Below are 16,122 nucleotides of genomic sequence, written 5' to 3'. Positions count from 1 at the left end.
GTTGGTCCATTGGTTGAAATTCGCGAGTCTATTGGAAAAACCCTTTCCTGGGAGCTGTATTGGCCATAGCTGCTTTGCACCAATCACACTCTGTGACCAACTTTCGAATGTCCTGGTCCAGCCCTCTCCAAGTAAACTTCTCTTTGATCTTAAGTCACATCTTATGGTACCCCAGGTGACCTCCACATAATGAAAATCTTTAGACTCCAGGAATTAAGCTCCGTGGGATGCATAACTTGGCCCCCCACTCCTATTTGGGCAGAAACACAAGAAATCCTTCTCTATCCCAGAACTATTTTTCCTACATTCAATTTATCATATATCGGCTGCACTTCGGGGTCTTGCTGTTGCTCTGTTTTCAAGTTGGCGAACAAGTACGGAATCTGTCAAAACACCTTTGTGTCACACAAGCTGTGCATTGGCCTCCGGCTCTTCACTCACATCATCAACCTGAAATATTTGACTCAATGCGTCAGCTGTCTGATTCTGTTGCTGTCTGATAAGACAAACATCAAATTGAAATGCAGAAATCCTTAGAGCCCCCTGTGCTATACACTCTGTCTTGCGAGGTCAAGCCAGCACTCAGCTCAAGGCCTGATTGTCTTTTTCGAGATGGAACCGACGATGCTCTAGGTAAAACTTGTATTTTTCTAAGGCGAACATGATGGCCAATGCTTCTAATTCGTACACCGACTACTTACTCTCAGCTGGTGACAACACCCTTGAGGAATATACGAGGCGCCTCCTCTCCCTATCCTGTTCTTGTAACAGGCCCACAGCCACCCCAACATTGGAGGCATCTGTTTGAACAATGAATGGAGCATTAAAATCAGGAATTCCCAACACCAGAGCCGGACTTACAGCCAGCATCAAAGGTGGCTTGCTGCGATTCACCCCACATAAATTTCACTCTTGCCCTAAGGAGTTGGTTGATAGGAACAGCCATCTGGGCAAAATTCGGAATGAATTTGTGAAAAAAATTAACCATTCCAATAAAAAGAGCAATGGTTTTCGTCTCTCTGGGGACTGGAAATGAATGAATGGACTGGGTTTGACTGTGGTCAGTGGCTATGCCTTTAAGAGACAAAATGTGTCCTAAAAAACATATATTGCTCTGAGCCATGGATACTTTGGAGGGTTATACAGTCAAACTAGCTTCCCTCAGATGTCCAAACACATGATGGAGATGATCAAGGCGCTCCTGAAAACTGGCACTTTATATGACTACATCATCAAGGTAATTGTAATTATAGATGAACTTTGACTTAAAAGCCCCCAGAACCGAATCCAACAGACATGACTAAACAACTGCACTCGTAGCTAGCCCAAAAGGTACTCTATTAAATTAAAAAAGATTATAGCCAGTACAGAATCCTGTCACTGACTTTGAACCCTTGGCTGAGGGAATTTGATAATGAGCCTGGTTCAAGTCCAGCTTAGGTACCAGGAAAATGGGTGCTGCATAAGGCAAGATAGAAGGGCGAATTGCACCATCAACAAGTAATTTGTCAATTATTTCATGTAGTTCTTGCATTTTAGGTGGATATAATTGATAAGGGGTTTGACTCACTGCTTGCTGATTAATGAGCTGGATGTGATATTCGGTTTTATTATTTACGCCAAACTTGTTGGTTAATACTTCAGGAACGTTACCTATCACCTCGTTCAATGTGCATAGCTTGATCTGCCAACAGGTGTCTAACATTGACACTCGTCTGTGGCACGCTGCCCCTACAGACTTTCGCCCCAACACCATGAACACGGAACTGAAAGCTTTCCTCTGGCTAAATTGAAAACTGAAGTGACCACAGGCATAATCCAGTAAGCATTGGCTCAACTGCAAAAAATCACAGCCCAGAATACACCTTACGGCTAGATTTTTAACAACTATACGCACATTTGGCCAAGAAAAATCCTGTATGCTACTCCCAAACTGAGCCTGGCCAACAGTCTTGAGGGGTTGATTAGTGAGCATCAGCAGCATAGTACACTTAATTACCTTCAATTCCAGCAAGTGGGCTAACTGCTTATAACACTTGTACCAGGTGTAATCTAGCAGGGAGGCATCGCTCCCAGAATCTTAACAATGCACAAATGGCCGAATTGCGCAAATGAAGGGCAACCATCTATCCATCACAGAACACACAATACAACAACCTGACGGCAGTCTCCTGCAGTATACTGTTGTCAGACCATCGTTCTCTTTCCCATTTCTCAACCAATGTGAACATAATTACTACCATGACTGTGTTTCAGTCTCCAGTCATGCAGATCCTATATCCTGCACACTTCTTGTGTTTTAGTATACCCCCTCATTCTTTAGTCATCAGTGTTGTGGCACTTTGGCATTCCAAATTGTTGCCATTGCTGCTGGAGATTCAACACAATAAAATCTTTCAGAAAGTATATTATTACTGTAGCTATAGCGTGTATTTATTTACGTGCTGTGCATTGACTAAGGAAGTATTCGTGAATTCATCCTTCATATCCACTGCTGACTGTAAAAACCCAAGTCAAACCACACCTGTCTCCTAAATTGTGAATGATTATGTTGTAACTTGATTTAATGTCAGTTTGAGGAAGAGAAAGAGGATAATTTTACCAGAAATTGAGAACCTGTATAAGAACTTTTATTGTAACAGCAGTCTTCATATCCTTAAATAGCATTTCACCCAAGGAAGGCATCAGTTCAAAAATCTGAGACTTATGTTCCATATTGTGTAATAATTTGTTTATATCTGTTGTTCGACGTGTGGTCACATTACTCCACAAAGTGTCCTTTACATCAAGACTCTTGAAAACTAATAAGTGCAATGTTCAGTCAGTAATTTATGGCTTATGTTTATTGATGAAAATAGTCATCTGGGAACTTCATGTCTCTTTGTATTCTGTTTCATATCATTCGTGTGTGACTGTTACAGAACAAAAGTTGATTTTAACAGAGACGCATCTTCCCCGTTTTTTTTTTTTACTATCCAGTCAATGGTTTATAGTTACAGTTCCCAAGTCATTTTTGCCAAGTGATATTATTCGATTCCTACTAATAACCCATGGCCATTACCTCCCCCTTTCCTCGCTCATTATTAAGATTTGTAAACTGAAATAAATTTGTATGCTAAATATTGTTATTATTTTTATTTTAATTCTGAAACATCATAATTCAACATTTTGTTGTTACTCTTTTTTTTTCTTTCCTCTTTAAAATTTCTCAGTTGTATTATATTATCTTGTGTTGTGGCACAGAAGCAATCTTGAATAAAACTTAAGTAAAGTAAAATAAAATATTAGGCTATCTGACTGTGTATATACTTCAGAATGTCTCATTTTAACAGTCTAAACATTGTTGCTACCAAGTAACACTGTCTCTTGGTATGTCACAACTCTTTGTTGTGTAGTTATTAGCTGTCCCTGAATGTTTTTTACTGAAGTTATATTGGTCACTCTGGCCATTATTACATAGATTGTCATTTGAAAACAGTGAAAAAGAAATCTGTAAGGAAGGTTTTAGTTGAAAGTAAGTAATGTTGTACTTACCACTCACCCAATAGCAGAAGCATTTAGTTCTCAACTACACACACGAAAAAGAATGAAATCTTTTCTAGCTTTTGGAAAAAAATTCTTTGAAAAGCTAGAGTACAAATAAACACACAAAAACACATATGAGGTTGGTTTGAAAAGTTCTCAGAATGGAATAGAAAAAAAGTACTTACATCACTGAAACTTTTTAATTTTCAGTGTAGTCTCCTTGTAGATTAATGCACTTTGTCTAGTGATGTTCCAGTGCCCTGATTCCATCTAGAAAATGAGTTTCCTCCAGGCCTACAAAATAGTTGTCAACTCCAGCTATCAGTTCTTTGTTTGAAGTGAATTTTCGTCCTCCAAGAAAAATGTTCAGTTTTGGGAAGAGATGTAAGTCTGATGGAGCAATATCCGGTGAACGCCTTAGTTCATGTGATTTTGCCATGGTGGCGGCACATGTGGCTGGGAGTGCATTGCCTTGATGGAAGATGACTTTCTTTCTTGCTAAACTTGACCTTTTTTGCATATCTTTTGTTGCAATTTATCCAGAAAGTTAGCATAGTATTCTCCAGTAATTGTCTGCCCAGTGGGGAGATAATCTACAAACAGAATCCCCTTCGCATCCCAGAACAGTGATGTCATGACCTTTCCCAACGAAGGAATTGTCTTTGGTTTATTTGGTGCCAGGGAATTAGCAGGTTTCCACTGATTTGACTTGTTTTGTCTCTGGGGTATAGTAGTGAACCCAAGTTTCATCTGTGGTTGCAAACTGGCGCAAAAAAATCTTGTCCGTTTCTCCTAAAATGGGCCAAACATTGTTCTGATATACCCATTCTCATGCGTTTCTGATCCAGCGACAAGAATCATGGCACCCATCTTACAGATAATTTTTCATTTCTAATTCTTCAGTTAAAATGTGATACACCCTTTCAGATGACATCTGGCAAGCGTGAGCAATTTCACGCACTTTGTCGGCGATCCTTCATGACCATTTTGTGCACTTTTGCTATGATTTCTGGAGTAGTAACACATCTTGGCCGACCGCTGCATGGATCATCATCTGAGCTATCCCGACCAAATTTGAATTCATTTGTCCACTTGGCAACAGTTGAATATGAAGGAGCAGAGCCCCCAGTGTATTCTGGAAAATCAGCATGAATTTCTTTGCTTTCATACCTTTCTTTACGAAGTACTTAATCACTGCTCAGATCTCAATTTTCTCCATCTTCGCAAATAACTATGCAGGAATAACAACAGAGCGACGTCACCATCACAGCTCTCTTCGAAGAGCACTGACATGGCACGTGTTTACAGGCAACAGGCCAATGAATATCACGTGAACAACTCGTTGCGCCAGCACTGACCTCTCGTGGTAATTCTGAGAACTTTTCAAACCACCCTCGTATATTGTCCTGATTGGGTACACAGTGCTCATTGTGTGTCAAGCCAACACAATATAGGTGCATAGGTGCACACTGTGTGTGTGTGTGTGTGTGTGTGTGTGTGTGTGTGTGTGTGTGTGTGTGTGTGTCCCCTAAATTATTTATGAAAAAGAAATCTGATTAACTACAACAATATGGAAAGTGTAGATTGCTAGTCACCACGTAGAGCAGGCACACAGTCACAGAAAGGTACTACAAAAAAGACTGCTCAAGTATTAAAGCTTTTAGGCAAAGTTCTTTTTCTACAGTAAGTAACACAAAGGCCACTGTCCAGCCCCAAAGGAGCACTCCTTTCGTGACTCAGTACCACCCAAGACTGATCCAACTGAATCACATTCTCCACCATGGTTTCAACTACCTATCATCGTGCCCAGAAATTAAGAATGTCCTACCCACCATCTTTCCCACCCTTTCCACAGTGGTATTCTGCCACCCACCAAACCTACACAATATGCTTACCTTTCCCTACTCTAGCCCTGCTCCCAACCCCTTGCCTCATTTCTCGCATCCCTGCAATAGATCCAATGCAAGACCTGTCCCATAGATCCTTTGACTGCCACCTACTCCAGTGATCACTGGCATCTCCTGCACCATCAAAGGCAAGTCCACCTGTGAAAGCAACCATGTGATCTACCAACTAAGCGGCAACCACTATGTCACTTTTAACCGTTAACAAGCTCTCTATTCACATTAATGGTCATCGCCAAACTGTGGCCTAGAGACCTATTTGCTGAACGTGTTGCCCAGCATGATGTGCTTTACTGTAATGATCGTTTCACAGCCCTTGTCATCTGGATTCTTCCTATCATCATCAGATTTTATGAACTTTTTCCCCCTCCCAGCCAGACCTTCTCTTGTTCCTGTCTCCTACCTACTTATTGCCTTCCTTGCTACCACTCCAGTACTAAACATGCCGTCTTTCCTGCCAATGCACCTACAAGTACTTTCCCCTTCCCTATTTCTCTTCTCTCCCTTTTCTACATCTGCATCTGAGTGCATACTCCGCAAGTCACCATAGGATGAGTGGTGGAGGGTGCCCCGTACCACTGATTGTCATTTCCTTTCCTGTTCCACTCGCAAATAGAGCAAAGGAAAAACAACTGTCTATATGCTTCTGTATGAGCCCTAATTTCATGTACCTTACATTTGTAGTCCTTAGGCGAAATGTTTGTTGACGACAGTAGAAGCATTCTGCAGTCAGCTTCAAATGTTATTTCTCTAAAATTTCTCTGTAGTGTTCCTCAAAAAGAATGTTGCTTTGCCTCCCAGGATTCCCATTTGCGTTCCCAAAGCATCTCTCTAATTCGTGCATGTTGTTTGAACGTACTGGTAACAAACCTAGCAGCCCACCTCTGAATTGCCTCGAAGTCTTCCTTAAGTCTGACCTGGTGTGGATCCCAAACTCTCGAGCAGTACTCAAGAAAAGATTGTGCTAGTTGCCTTTATGTGGTCTCCTTCACAGATAAACCACACTTTCCTAAAATTCTTCCAGTAAACCAGAGTCGATCATTCTCCTTCCCTACCGTGTTCCTCACATATTTGTTAAATTTTGTATTGCTTTGCAATATTGTGCCCAGGTATTTTAATGATGTTACTGTGCCAAGCAGGGCACTGCTATTGCTCTGTCTGAACATTACACATTTATTTTTCCTACTCATTCGCATTAACTTACATTTTACTATTATTTAGAGCTAACTTTCATGCATCACACCAACTGAAAATTTTGTCCAAGTCATCTTGTATTCTCCCACAGTCACTAAACTTCAACAACTTCCTGTACACTACAGCATTGTCAGCAAACAACTGCAGATTGCTGTCTACCCTGTCTACCAAATCATTTATGTCTATAGAAAGTAATAGTGCTCCTATCACAATTCCATAGGGCACCCCGTAACGATACCTCAGTCTCTGATGAACACTTACCATCAAAGACAACAGACTGATTCTGTTACTTAAAAAGTCTTTGAGCCACTCATATATTGGAAACTGTTCCATAAGCTCAGATCTTTGTCGACAGTCTGCAGTGGGGTACATTGTCAAATGCTTTTTGTAAATCTATAAATGTGTAATATGCCTGTTGCCCTTAATCTGTAGTTCACAGTATATCATGTGAGAAAGGGACAAACTTGAGTTTCACGTGAACAATGCTTTCTAAAACCAAGCTGATTTGTGGGCATAAGTCATTCCTCGTCAAGTAAATTTATTATGTTCAAACTGAGAATATGTTCAAGAATCCTACAGCAAACTGTTGTTAGGGATGTTGGTCTGTAATTTTGCAACCTTATATACAGGAGTCGCCTCTGCTTTTTCCCCGTCACTTGGGACTGTGTTGTGGGCGAGAGATTTGTGACAAATGCAATCTAAGTAAGGCGCCAGGCCAACACTGTTGAGTACTTTTTGTAAAATCAAATTGGGGTTCCATCCAGACATGGAGACTTGCTTGTTTTCAACTCTTTCAGTTGTTTCTCTACACCAGGGGTGTTTATTACTATGGCATCCACACAGGAGTCTATTCAGCAGTCAAATGATGTTATATTTGTATGATTGTCCTGCATGAACGATTTCCTAATGTGGCTTTAGTTTTGGTATCATCAGCTGCCGCACCAGACTGATTGACGAGTGACTGGATGGAAGTATTAGAGCCACTTTATGATTTTACACAAGACCAGAATTTTCTCAGGTTCTCAGCCAGATCTTTTGCTGAGGTGTGATGGTGGTAGTTGTCATACACTTCGCACATAGATTTTTTCACAGACAATCAAATCTCTAATAAGCTTTGCCCGTCATCATTTATGCGTTCTCTTCTGAACTGAGAGTGCAGCAGCCTTTGCTTCCTCAAATGTTTCCTGAGTTTAGTTTTTAAGCATGTCTTTCTCTTTCTTCAAACACTTACCAGGCACATATATCTCGAGACAACAATTTACAATCTGTTTAAACTTTGCTCTTAATTCCTCTACGTCCATTGTACTGATGTTAATCCATTGCCTAAGTGAGATGCTAATGACCACTTGTCTGCTCTTTCTAGAAGAAACGCTGCCCCTCCATCAGCCCCACAGAGCCCTGCAGGATCTTCCAGGCAGTGCCAGCATCTCCTCCCTCTGTTCCCCCAGCTCCACACCTCGTGCTTCCTCATTAGCCCCACCACCCATCCCACCAGACTGCTGCCCATTCAGAGACAGTCATTTTCCAGTGCAGGAGGGAGGACTTTTATATTCTAGCAGTCTGTTTCACTGTGCCTGTCTGTGACTCAATGCCTTTTCTGTATGTGGGTCGTGACCATTGCTTTCCGTACCATTATTCCAGCCTGGACTTTTCATTTTTTTTAATCTAATTAATTAAATTTATTGTACAAAAATTTTTAGTATTATCCATGAATTTGATTGCATATAAGTAACAAATTGTCTATTATATCTGCAGAGCTTGAACCAATTGTATGTGATATCAAAACCGAAGAAATTATAATTAGAGACTTAATGCTTTAAAATCCTTGTAATATGACTCAAAATTTGCCAAAAAAAAAAAAAAAAGTTTTATTGGTTTGTTTACTACTTAATGGGGTGCATATTTCAGATGCTTGAATAAAAGGAAAGGATTTAATTGTGTGTTGATAAGTTTGTAAGCACTGTGTGTATCCCAACTAAGTTGAACATTTTATTGGTTTTAGGAAAGATGAGAACAAGGGAAAAAGCTCAGAGGGACAGTTTGACATTGTATATCAATTATTTTTTCTTTTTTTCCTTTGCCTTTCACATATTGCTGTCACTAATGTAAATGCTGTATGTTTTGCATAAATATTGTGATTATTGTTTTTATTTTCAGGAAAGCCTCAGTTCTAGTTTGCAAGTTATTATACACAAGCTTAGAAATGAAGCTAACAGGTGTATGCCGTATACTACACATGTTAAATGTTCAGAAATTTTAGAGACCCTGAAAACGAGAATGAAACAACAATCGAGGCAACTATTAACGTAAGTCTTCGAAATAATTATTAGTACAGAGCATAAAAAATGAGGGATAATGCTGTAAGGAACAGAAGATGAACAAAATGGAAAATGGTGACGCATTGTAGGTGTAGATTAAGTGATCAGTTGATTTTTTTTTTTTTTTTTCTTTTAATTTCTTATGATGAAATCACAAAAGTGTTTCTCAGTGCTGTAAATGGTTTCAGCTAGTCAGTAATCAGTATCAAACTAAAATATTATACTGCAAATGGTAACTTAATGTTTCCATAGCATTATCAGCATACTATATCAAATAAACTTATGTTGACAACGTAATAGGAATGTCACACCACCATTTGCCGTATGAGCTTTTAGTCTGATGGTGATCACTGGCTGATTGAAATTATTTACAGCATTGTGAAACACTTTTGTGATTGTATCATAAGAAAATAGAGGAAGGAACAGCTCAAGTTTTCTCTCTTTGAAGATAGTTATCTGCACCGTGAGGAAAATTTAGGTGGCATACCCTGAGAACGCGCTAACTGTCGACAAGTGCCAATTGGTACACAGTGTGATCACAGAACAGAATGACTACTAATCACATCCGCACTGCCTTAACTGATGTAACAGCTCTGTTGACAGTGCCAGCTCGATGTTGGATTACTGCACATGTATAGGCATGTCTGCACTGATGAAACAATGCTGTCTGCTGAGGGCTGGACTGGTGGCACATGAGCCATTGTGTCAGCTACACTGACCAGGAACCACTAGCACCTCAGACTAACGGGCATGGGATCACTGTCACTGACATGCTGAGTGGCAGAATGCAGCATTTGTGGAAGAGTCCCACTTGAACTCGTCCTACTGCGATTGCCATGTACATGTTACATGCTGCCATAGTGAATGCAGTGGACCACATTTCATTGTTGAGAGTGACGTAGGGGAAAAATGCCAAATGTGACTGTTAGCTATAACGTGCAGTCTTGCCTTCTACATACTGAGGGCAGTCTGAATAGCATTCACTACATCAGGGAAGTTTTAGAGCCTAAGACACTATGCCTGTTGCAGGCAGCTCCACATGCCACCATTCAAAATGACTAAGCCTGGCCACACAGGGCAAAGAATTTGCAAGTCTTCTTCGAAAAATAATGTTTATGCCTGCTTTCCTGGCCTGCACATTTACCTGATGGGTCATCTGTTGAACATGTTTGGGATATGGTATTTTGGTAACCTGTTCCTGCAACTGCTCTCAATTCTTCATGGAAGCACCTACAGACCACATGCTAAGGTGTTCCCCAGCAGCATATCCAGGCCCTCTTCAATTCCATGCTACGACATTTAGAGGATCTGATTGCAGCAAGTGGCAACTTTACATAGTACTGAATTCTGACTCGAGTATATGTACAGTTCTGTAATTCGTATGTATTACCCCATCCCTAATCAGTGACATAAACTTCATTGTAATCATATGTCTCTTTGTTGGTGTTGTAACTTACACCATGCTTTGTGCTGTTGCTAGGCTACAATAGAATGAAATTTTGTGAGTAGTCAACAAGCAGCTATTACATCTACATCTACATTTATACTCCGCAAGCCACCCAACGGTGTGTGGCGGAGGGCACTTTACGTGCCACTGTCATTACCTCCCTTTTCTGTTCCAGTCGCGTGTGGTTCGCGGGAAGAACGACTGTCTGAAAGCCTCTGTGCGCACTCGAATCTCTCTAATTTTACATTCGTGATCTCCTCAGGAGGTATAAGTAGGGGGAAGCAATACATTCGATACCTCATCCAGAAACGCACCCTCTCAAAACCTGGCGAGCAAGCTACTCCGCGATGCAGAGCGCCTCTCTTGCAGAGTCTGCCACTTGAGTTTGCTAAACATCTCCGTAACGCTATCACGGTTACCAAATCACCCTGTGATGAAACGCGCCGCTCTTCTTTGGATCTTCTCTATCTCCTCCGTCAACCCGATCTGGTATGGATCCCACACTGACGAGCAATACTCAAGTATAGGTCAAACGAGTGTTTTGTAAGCCACCTCCTTTGTTGATGGACTACATTTTCGAAGGACTCTCCCAATGAATCTCAACCTGGTACCTGCCTTACCAACAATTAATTTTATATGATCATTCCACTTCAAATCGTTCCGCACGCATACTCCCAGATATTTTACGGAAGTAACTGCTATCAGTGTTTGTTCCGCTATCATATAATCATACATTAAAGGATCCTTCTTTCTATGTATTCGCAATACATTACATTTGTCTATGTTAAGGGTCAGTTGCCACTCCCTGCACCAAGTGCCTATCCGCTGCAGATCTTCCTGCATTTCGCTACAATTTTCTAATGCTGCAACTTCTCTGTATACTACAGCATCATCCGCGAAAAGCCGCATGGAACTTCTGACACCATCTACTAGGTCATTTATATATATTGTGAAAAGCAATGGTCCCATAACACTCCCCTGTGGCACGCCAGAGGTTACTTTAACGTCTGTAGATGTCTCTCCATTGATAACAACATGCTGTGTTCTGTTTACTAAAAACTCTTCAATCCAGCCACACAGCTGGTCTGATATTCCGTAAGCTCTTACTTTGTTTATCAGGCGACAGTGCGGAACTGTATTGAACGCCTTCCGGAAGTCAAGGAAAATAGCTTCTACCTGGGAGCCTGTATCTAATATTTTCTGGGTCTCATGAACAAATAAAGCTAGTTGGGTCTCACACGATCGCTGTTTCCGGAATCCATGTTGATTCCTACAGAGTAGATTCTGGGTTTCCAAAAACGACATGATACTCGAGCAAAAAACATGTTCTAAAATTCTACAACAGATCGACGTCAGAGATATAGGTCTATAGTTTTGAGCATCTGCTCGACGACCCTTCTTGAAGACTGGGACTACCTGTGCTCTTTTCCAGTCATTTGGAACCTTCCGTTCCTCTAGAGACTTGCGGTACACGGCTGTTAGAAGGGGGGCAAGTTCTTTCGCGTACTCTGTGTAGAAACAAATTGGTATCCCGTCAGGTCCAGTGGACTTTCCTCTGTTGAGTGATTCCAGTTGCTTTTCTATTCCTTGGACACTTATTTCGATGTCAGCAATTTTTTCGTTTGTGCGAGGATTTAGAGAAGGAACTGCAGTGCGGTCTTCCTCTGTGAAACAGCTTTGGAAAAAGGTGTTTAGTATTTCAGCTTTACGCGTGTCATCCTCTGTTTCAATGCCATCATCATCCCGGAGTGTCTGGATCTGCTGTTTCGAGCCACTTACTGATTTAACGTAAGACCAGAACTTCCTAGGATTTTCTGTCAAGTTGGTACATAGAATTTTACTTTCGAATTCACTGAACGCTTCACGCATAGCCCTCCTTACGCTAACTTTGACATCGTTTAGGTTCTGTTTGTCTGAGAGGTTTTGGCTGCGTTTAAACTTGGAGTGAAGCTCTCTTTGCTTTCGCAGTAGTTTCCTAACTTTGTTGTTGAACCACGGTGGGTTTTTCCCGTCCCTCACAGTTTTACTCGGCACGTACCTGTCTAAAACACATTTTACAATTGCCTTAAACTTTTTCCATAAACATTCAACATTGTCAGTGTCGGAACAGAAATTTTCGTTTTGATCTGTTAGGTAGTCTGAAATCTGCCTTCTGTTACTCTTGCCAAACAGATAAACCTTCCTCCCTTTTTTATATTCCTATTAACTTCCATACTCAGAGATGCTGTAACGGCCTTATGATCACTGATTCACTGTTCTGCACTTACAGAGTCGAAAAGTTTGGGTCTGTTTGTTATCAGTAGGTCCAAGATTTTATCTCCATGAGTCGGTTCTCTGTTTAATTGCTCGAGGTAATTTTCGGATAGTGCACGCAGTATAATGTCACTCGATGCTCTGTCCCTACCACCTGTCCTAAACATCTGAGTGTCCCAGTCTATATCTGGTATATTGAAATCCCCACCTAAGACTATAACATGCTGAGAAAATTTATGTGAAATGTATTCCAAATTTTCTCTCAGTTGTTCTGCCACTAATGCCGCTGAGTCGGGAGGTCGGTAAAAGGAGCCAATTATTAACCTAGCTCGGTTGTCGAGTGTAACCTCCACCCATAATAATTCACAGGAACTATCCACTTCTACTTCATTACAGGATAAACTACTACTAACAGCGACAAACACGCCACCACTGGTTGCATGCAATCTATCCTTTCTAAACACTGTCTGTACCTTTGTAAAAATTTCGGCTGAATTTATCTCTGGCTTCAGCCAGCTTTCTGTACCTATAACGATTTCAGCTTCGGTGCTTTCTATCAGCGCTTGAAGTTCCGGTACTTTACCAAAGCAGCTTTGACAGTTTACAATTACAATACCGATTGCTGCTTGGTCCCCGCATGTCCTGACTTGGCCCCGCACCCTTTGAGGCTGTTGCCCTTTCTGTACTTGCCCGAGGCCATCTAACCTATAAAACCGCCCAGTCCACGCCACACAACCCCTGCTACCCGTGTAGCCGCTTGCTGCGTGTAGTGGACTCCTGACCTATCCAGCGGAACCCGAAACCCCACCACCCTATGGCGCAAGTCGAGGAATCTGCAGCCCACACGGTCGCAGAACCGTCTCAGCCTCTGATTCAGACCCTCCACTCGGCTCTGTACCAAAGGTCCGCAGTCAGTCCTGTCGATGATGCTGCAGATGGTGAGCTCTGCTTTCATCCCGCTAGCGAGACTGGCAGTCTTCACCAAATCAGATAGCCGCCGGAAGCCAGAGAGGATTTCCTCCAATCCATAGCGACACACTTCATTGGTGCTGACATGAGCGACCACCTGCAAATGGGTGCAGATGAATTTGTGAAAATCTGAATTACTGCCATTTGGTGTGTACAAAATGACATTTTGTAGCAAAGCAAGCTGGGACACATTCCCATTTTGTTCTATTATTTGTCTCCTTAAATGATATTTTTCTTGCTTTCTTAATTATCATTAGTGTTAATGAGACACATGCCATAAGATAAAGCTGTCGTTCTGTAATTCCGAGTATAAGTCTGTGCCCCACTTCGCTAAATTACATTAATTTGAACTGTTTCAAGCAACTAGTTTTGCTGAAGCTCAGTTCAGTTAGCCAACAGTAATTATTCCCTCTTCCAGTCACATTGTTGTCATGTAAACAGATGTAATTACTATATTACTGATGAAGTTAGGAAAATGATCCATAGAAATCCTTAAAGTATTCATGTAGCTAATTTCCAAAACATGGTAGGACAGTCAGCACCTAATTATTTTATAGGTAATTAACACTTTCCTGTATGGTATTGCTTATTCAGCTGTTTTGTCATCAAGGAGGCTTATTTCAGTCAAAACACTTATTGTAACATAAAGTTCAGACCAGAACTAATTTTTCTGCACTATTCACTTAATTTGAGGTGTAAAATTCTAATTGTGAATTATCAAAATTATGTATTTAACAATGTGAAACTTTATTAGCCATTTTTGCAAAACTGTTTAAGCACTGGACCTGAAGCCATTTCAAGTCAGTCTGTTCGAAGATTTCAAATGTGAAACCTGTGTCAGTCAAAACAGTCGTAATTTACTTGTGCAGTAATGTGTTTAACTTTATATAAAACCTGACTGTGAATTAGAACTGTTAATATCATACGTGGATTAACTTGAATATGAAAGATAATCAGCACCTAGATTCCGTAACCTTGCCACCGAAGGTGCAACTTGATTTTAACTTCTAAGAAAAGTCTTACGGTGAAAGGGTGGCAACTTTATATACTAAAGTGATCATTTAAGTAAAAGCCCATGAAATGCAATCTTATGTAAAATTCTACAAGGTTGGCCAAACAACAGTTAAGATGCTCTACAGTACACAGATACCGTCTCTCAAGGTCATAGGCAATAATATCAAAGTTTCCAAAGAGCAAAACATATTTCAGGTATTAGGCCATTACACTCCAAGCAATAAATTCGTTAACGTACCAAATCTGACTAATATGACAGAGGCAGCTACTAACGTACGGTAGATTGATAGGGAGATTACCGAACAACCCGAACCGCAGGTTGCTCTAACCCGCACCCTACTCCACAAGGGAAAAACAGACCACCCAATTTATAAACTACTACCTTCCCACGGGTGTGCAAACAGAGAAGAATGGTGGGATGGCCCCAAAGCAAAACGGCTGGGGACCTCACCAAGAAAACAAGTAGAATTTAACAAGAGTAAATCAAGCAAGATATCACCAATCTCTTAACTTCTAATAAGCTGCGATTACTTGAGAAGACCTGGCACAGGAACCCCAAGTCGCTCTCCTGAACCGTCCACTGCCAGCCACTTCAACAGATGCAGGAAGGCACACCGATCTCCCGTGTCACGGCGTCACACCTCGCACTGGCCAGACTGATGATACGGGTTGTCTCCTGTTGCTCTCGTGTCGACCGCGAAGTCACTACCCCTCGCTATACGCCGCAGTCCACTGGACTCACATGGCGGCCTCACATGCGTCGACACTCAAGATGGACAAGTCATCTTGTGTCTCAGTGCACGACCGACCAACTGATTGATCCAACCGCCAATGACCATTGGCTGAACAAACTCGAGCAGACTGGCGGCCTAACGCACAGACTCAGATGCAGGAACAGACATACTAGCACTCCGAACGACAGACAGACACTAACTGCCTAACAAATGCAGACGAGAAACAGACTAGCAGGCTGGGGACAAGACTGACCCAGACTGACCAACCGGCGAGTCCATAGCGCCCCTTAAATGCACGTCAACAGTCAACCTTTCCTCTTTCCCACCAGAGGGAGACACCAAAGCTGCGACTGCCACAGCGGCGCCACCGCCAGAAATGGAGGGTGACTGCTTCACACTACGCGCTGCGGCATGCTCTTTAAAACAGCAATTTTTACCACAGCTCAAACACAATTCCCAGAAGTGTTAAAAACTATCACACCTTCTATTCGATATACAAATCAAGTCCTCATGTATTTTTTCCAGATCAGCAAGACTTAGATGAGGACATTGAATTTTTTCATTGACATCCTCTACTGGGTTCATTGCATGGCAATAAAGATGTAAAAAGAAATAAGTCTTGAATTGTAACATTGACTCAAGGTAGCCTGCACATTTGTGACATGCCTCTGTTTTGTCCTCCACAGAAAATGTTTCAAAACACACTAGAAGATCTTCAAAGTTTTTCAATATTCTCAAGATACTAGAAGCTCGCATAGTCCATA

At 41.4% G+C, this 16,122-nt stretch overlaps 1 protein-coding gene across 2 annotated transcripts in view; it reads left to right on the top strand.

Moving 5' to 3' along the window:
• LOC124544968 (alanine--tRNA ligase, mitochondrial) overlaps positions 1 to 16,122 on the top strand; it is a 91,838-nt gene that overhangs the window by 61,909 nt on the left and 13,807 nt on the right. The window contains exon 11 of one of the 2 annotated variants that reach the window (XM_047123715.1): positions 8,781 to 8,929. The exons of the other annotated variant lie outside the window; for it this stretch is intronic. Within the exon in view, the coding sequence (XP_046979671.1) occupies positions 8,781 to 8,929 (149 nt within the window). The remainder of the gene's footprint in view (positions 1 to 8,780; positions 8,930 to 16,122) is intronic. 2 annotated transcript variants of the gene reach the window in all.

The sequence above is a fragment of the Schistocerca americana genome, chromosome 8 (assembly GCF_021461395.2).
Source record: "Schistocerca americana isolate TAMUIC-IGC-003095 chromosome 8, iqSchAmer2.1, whole genome shotgun sequence".
NCBI classification, from domain to species: Eukaryota; Metazoa; Arthropoda; class Insecta; order Orthoptera; family Acrididae; genus Schistocerca; species Schistocerca americana.
The sequence above is the reverse complement of the archived record's forward strand: the minus strand, read 5'-3'. Positions and strand labels throughout refer to the sequence as shown.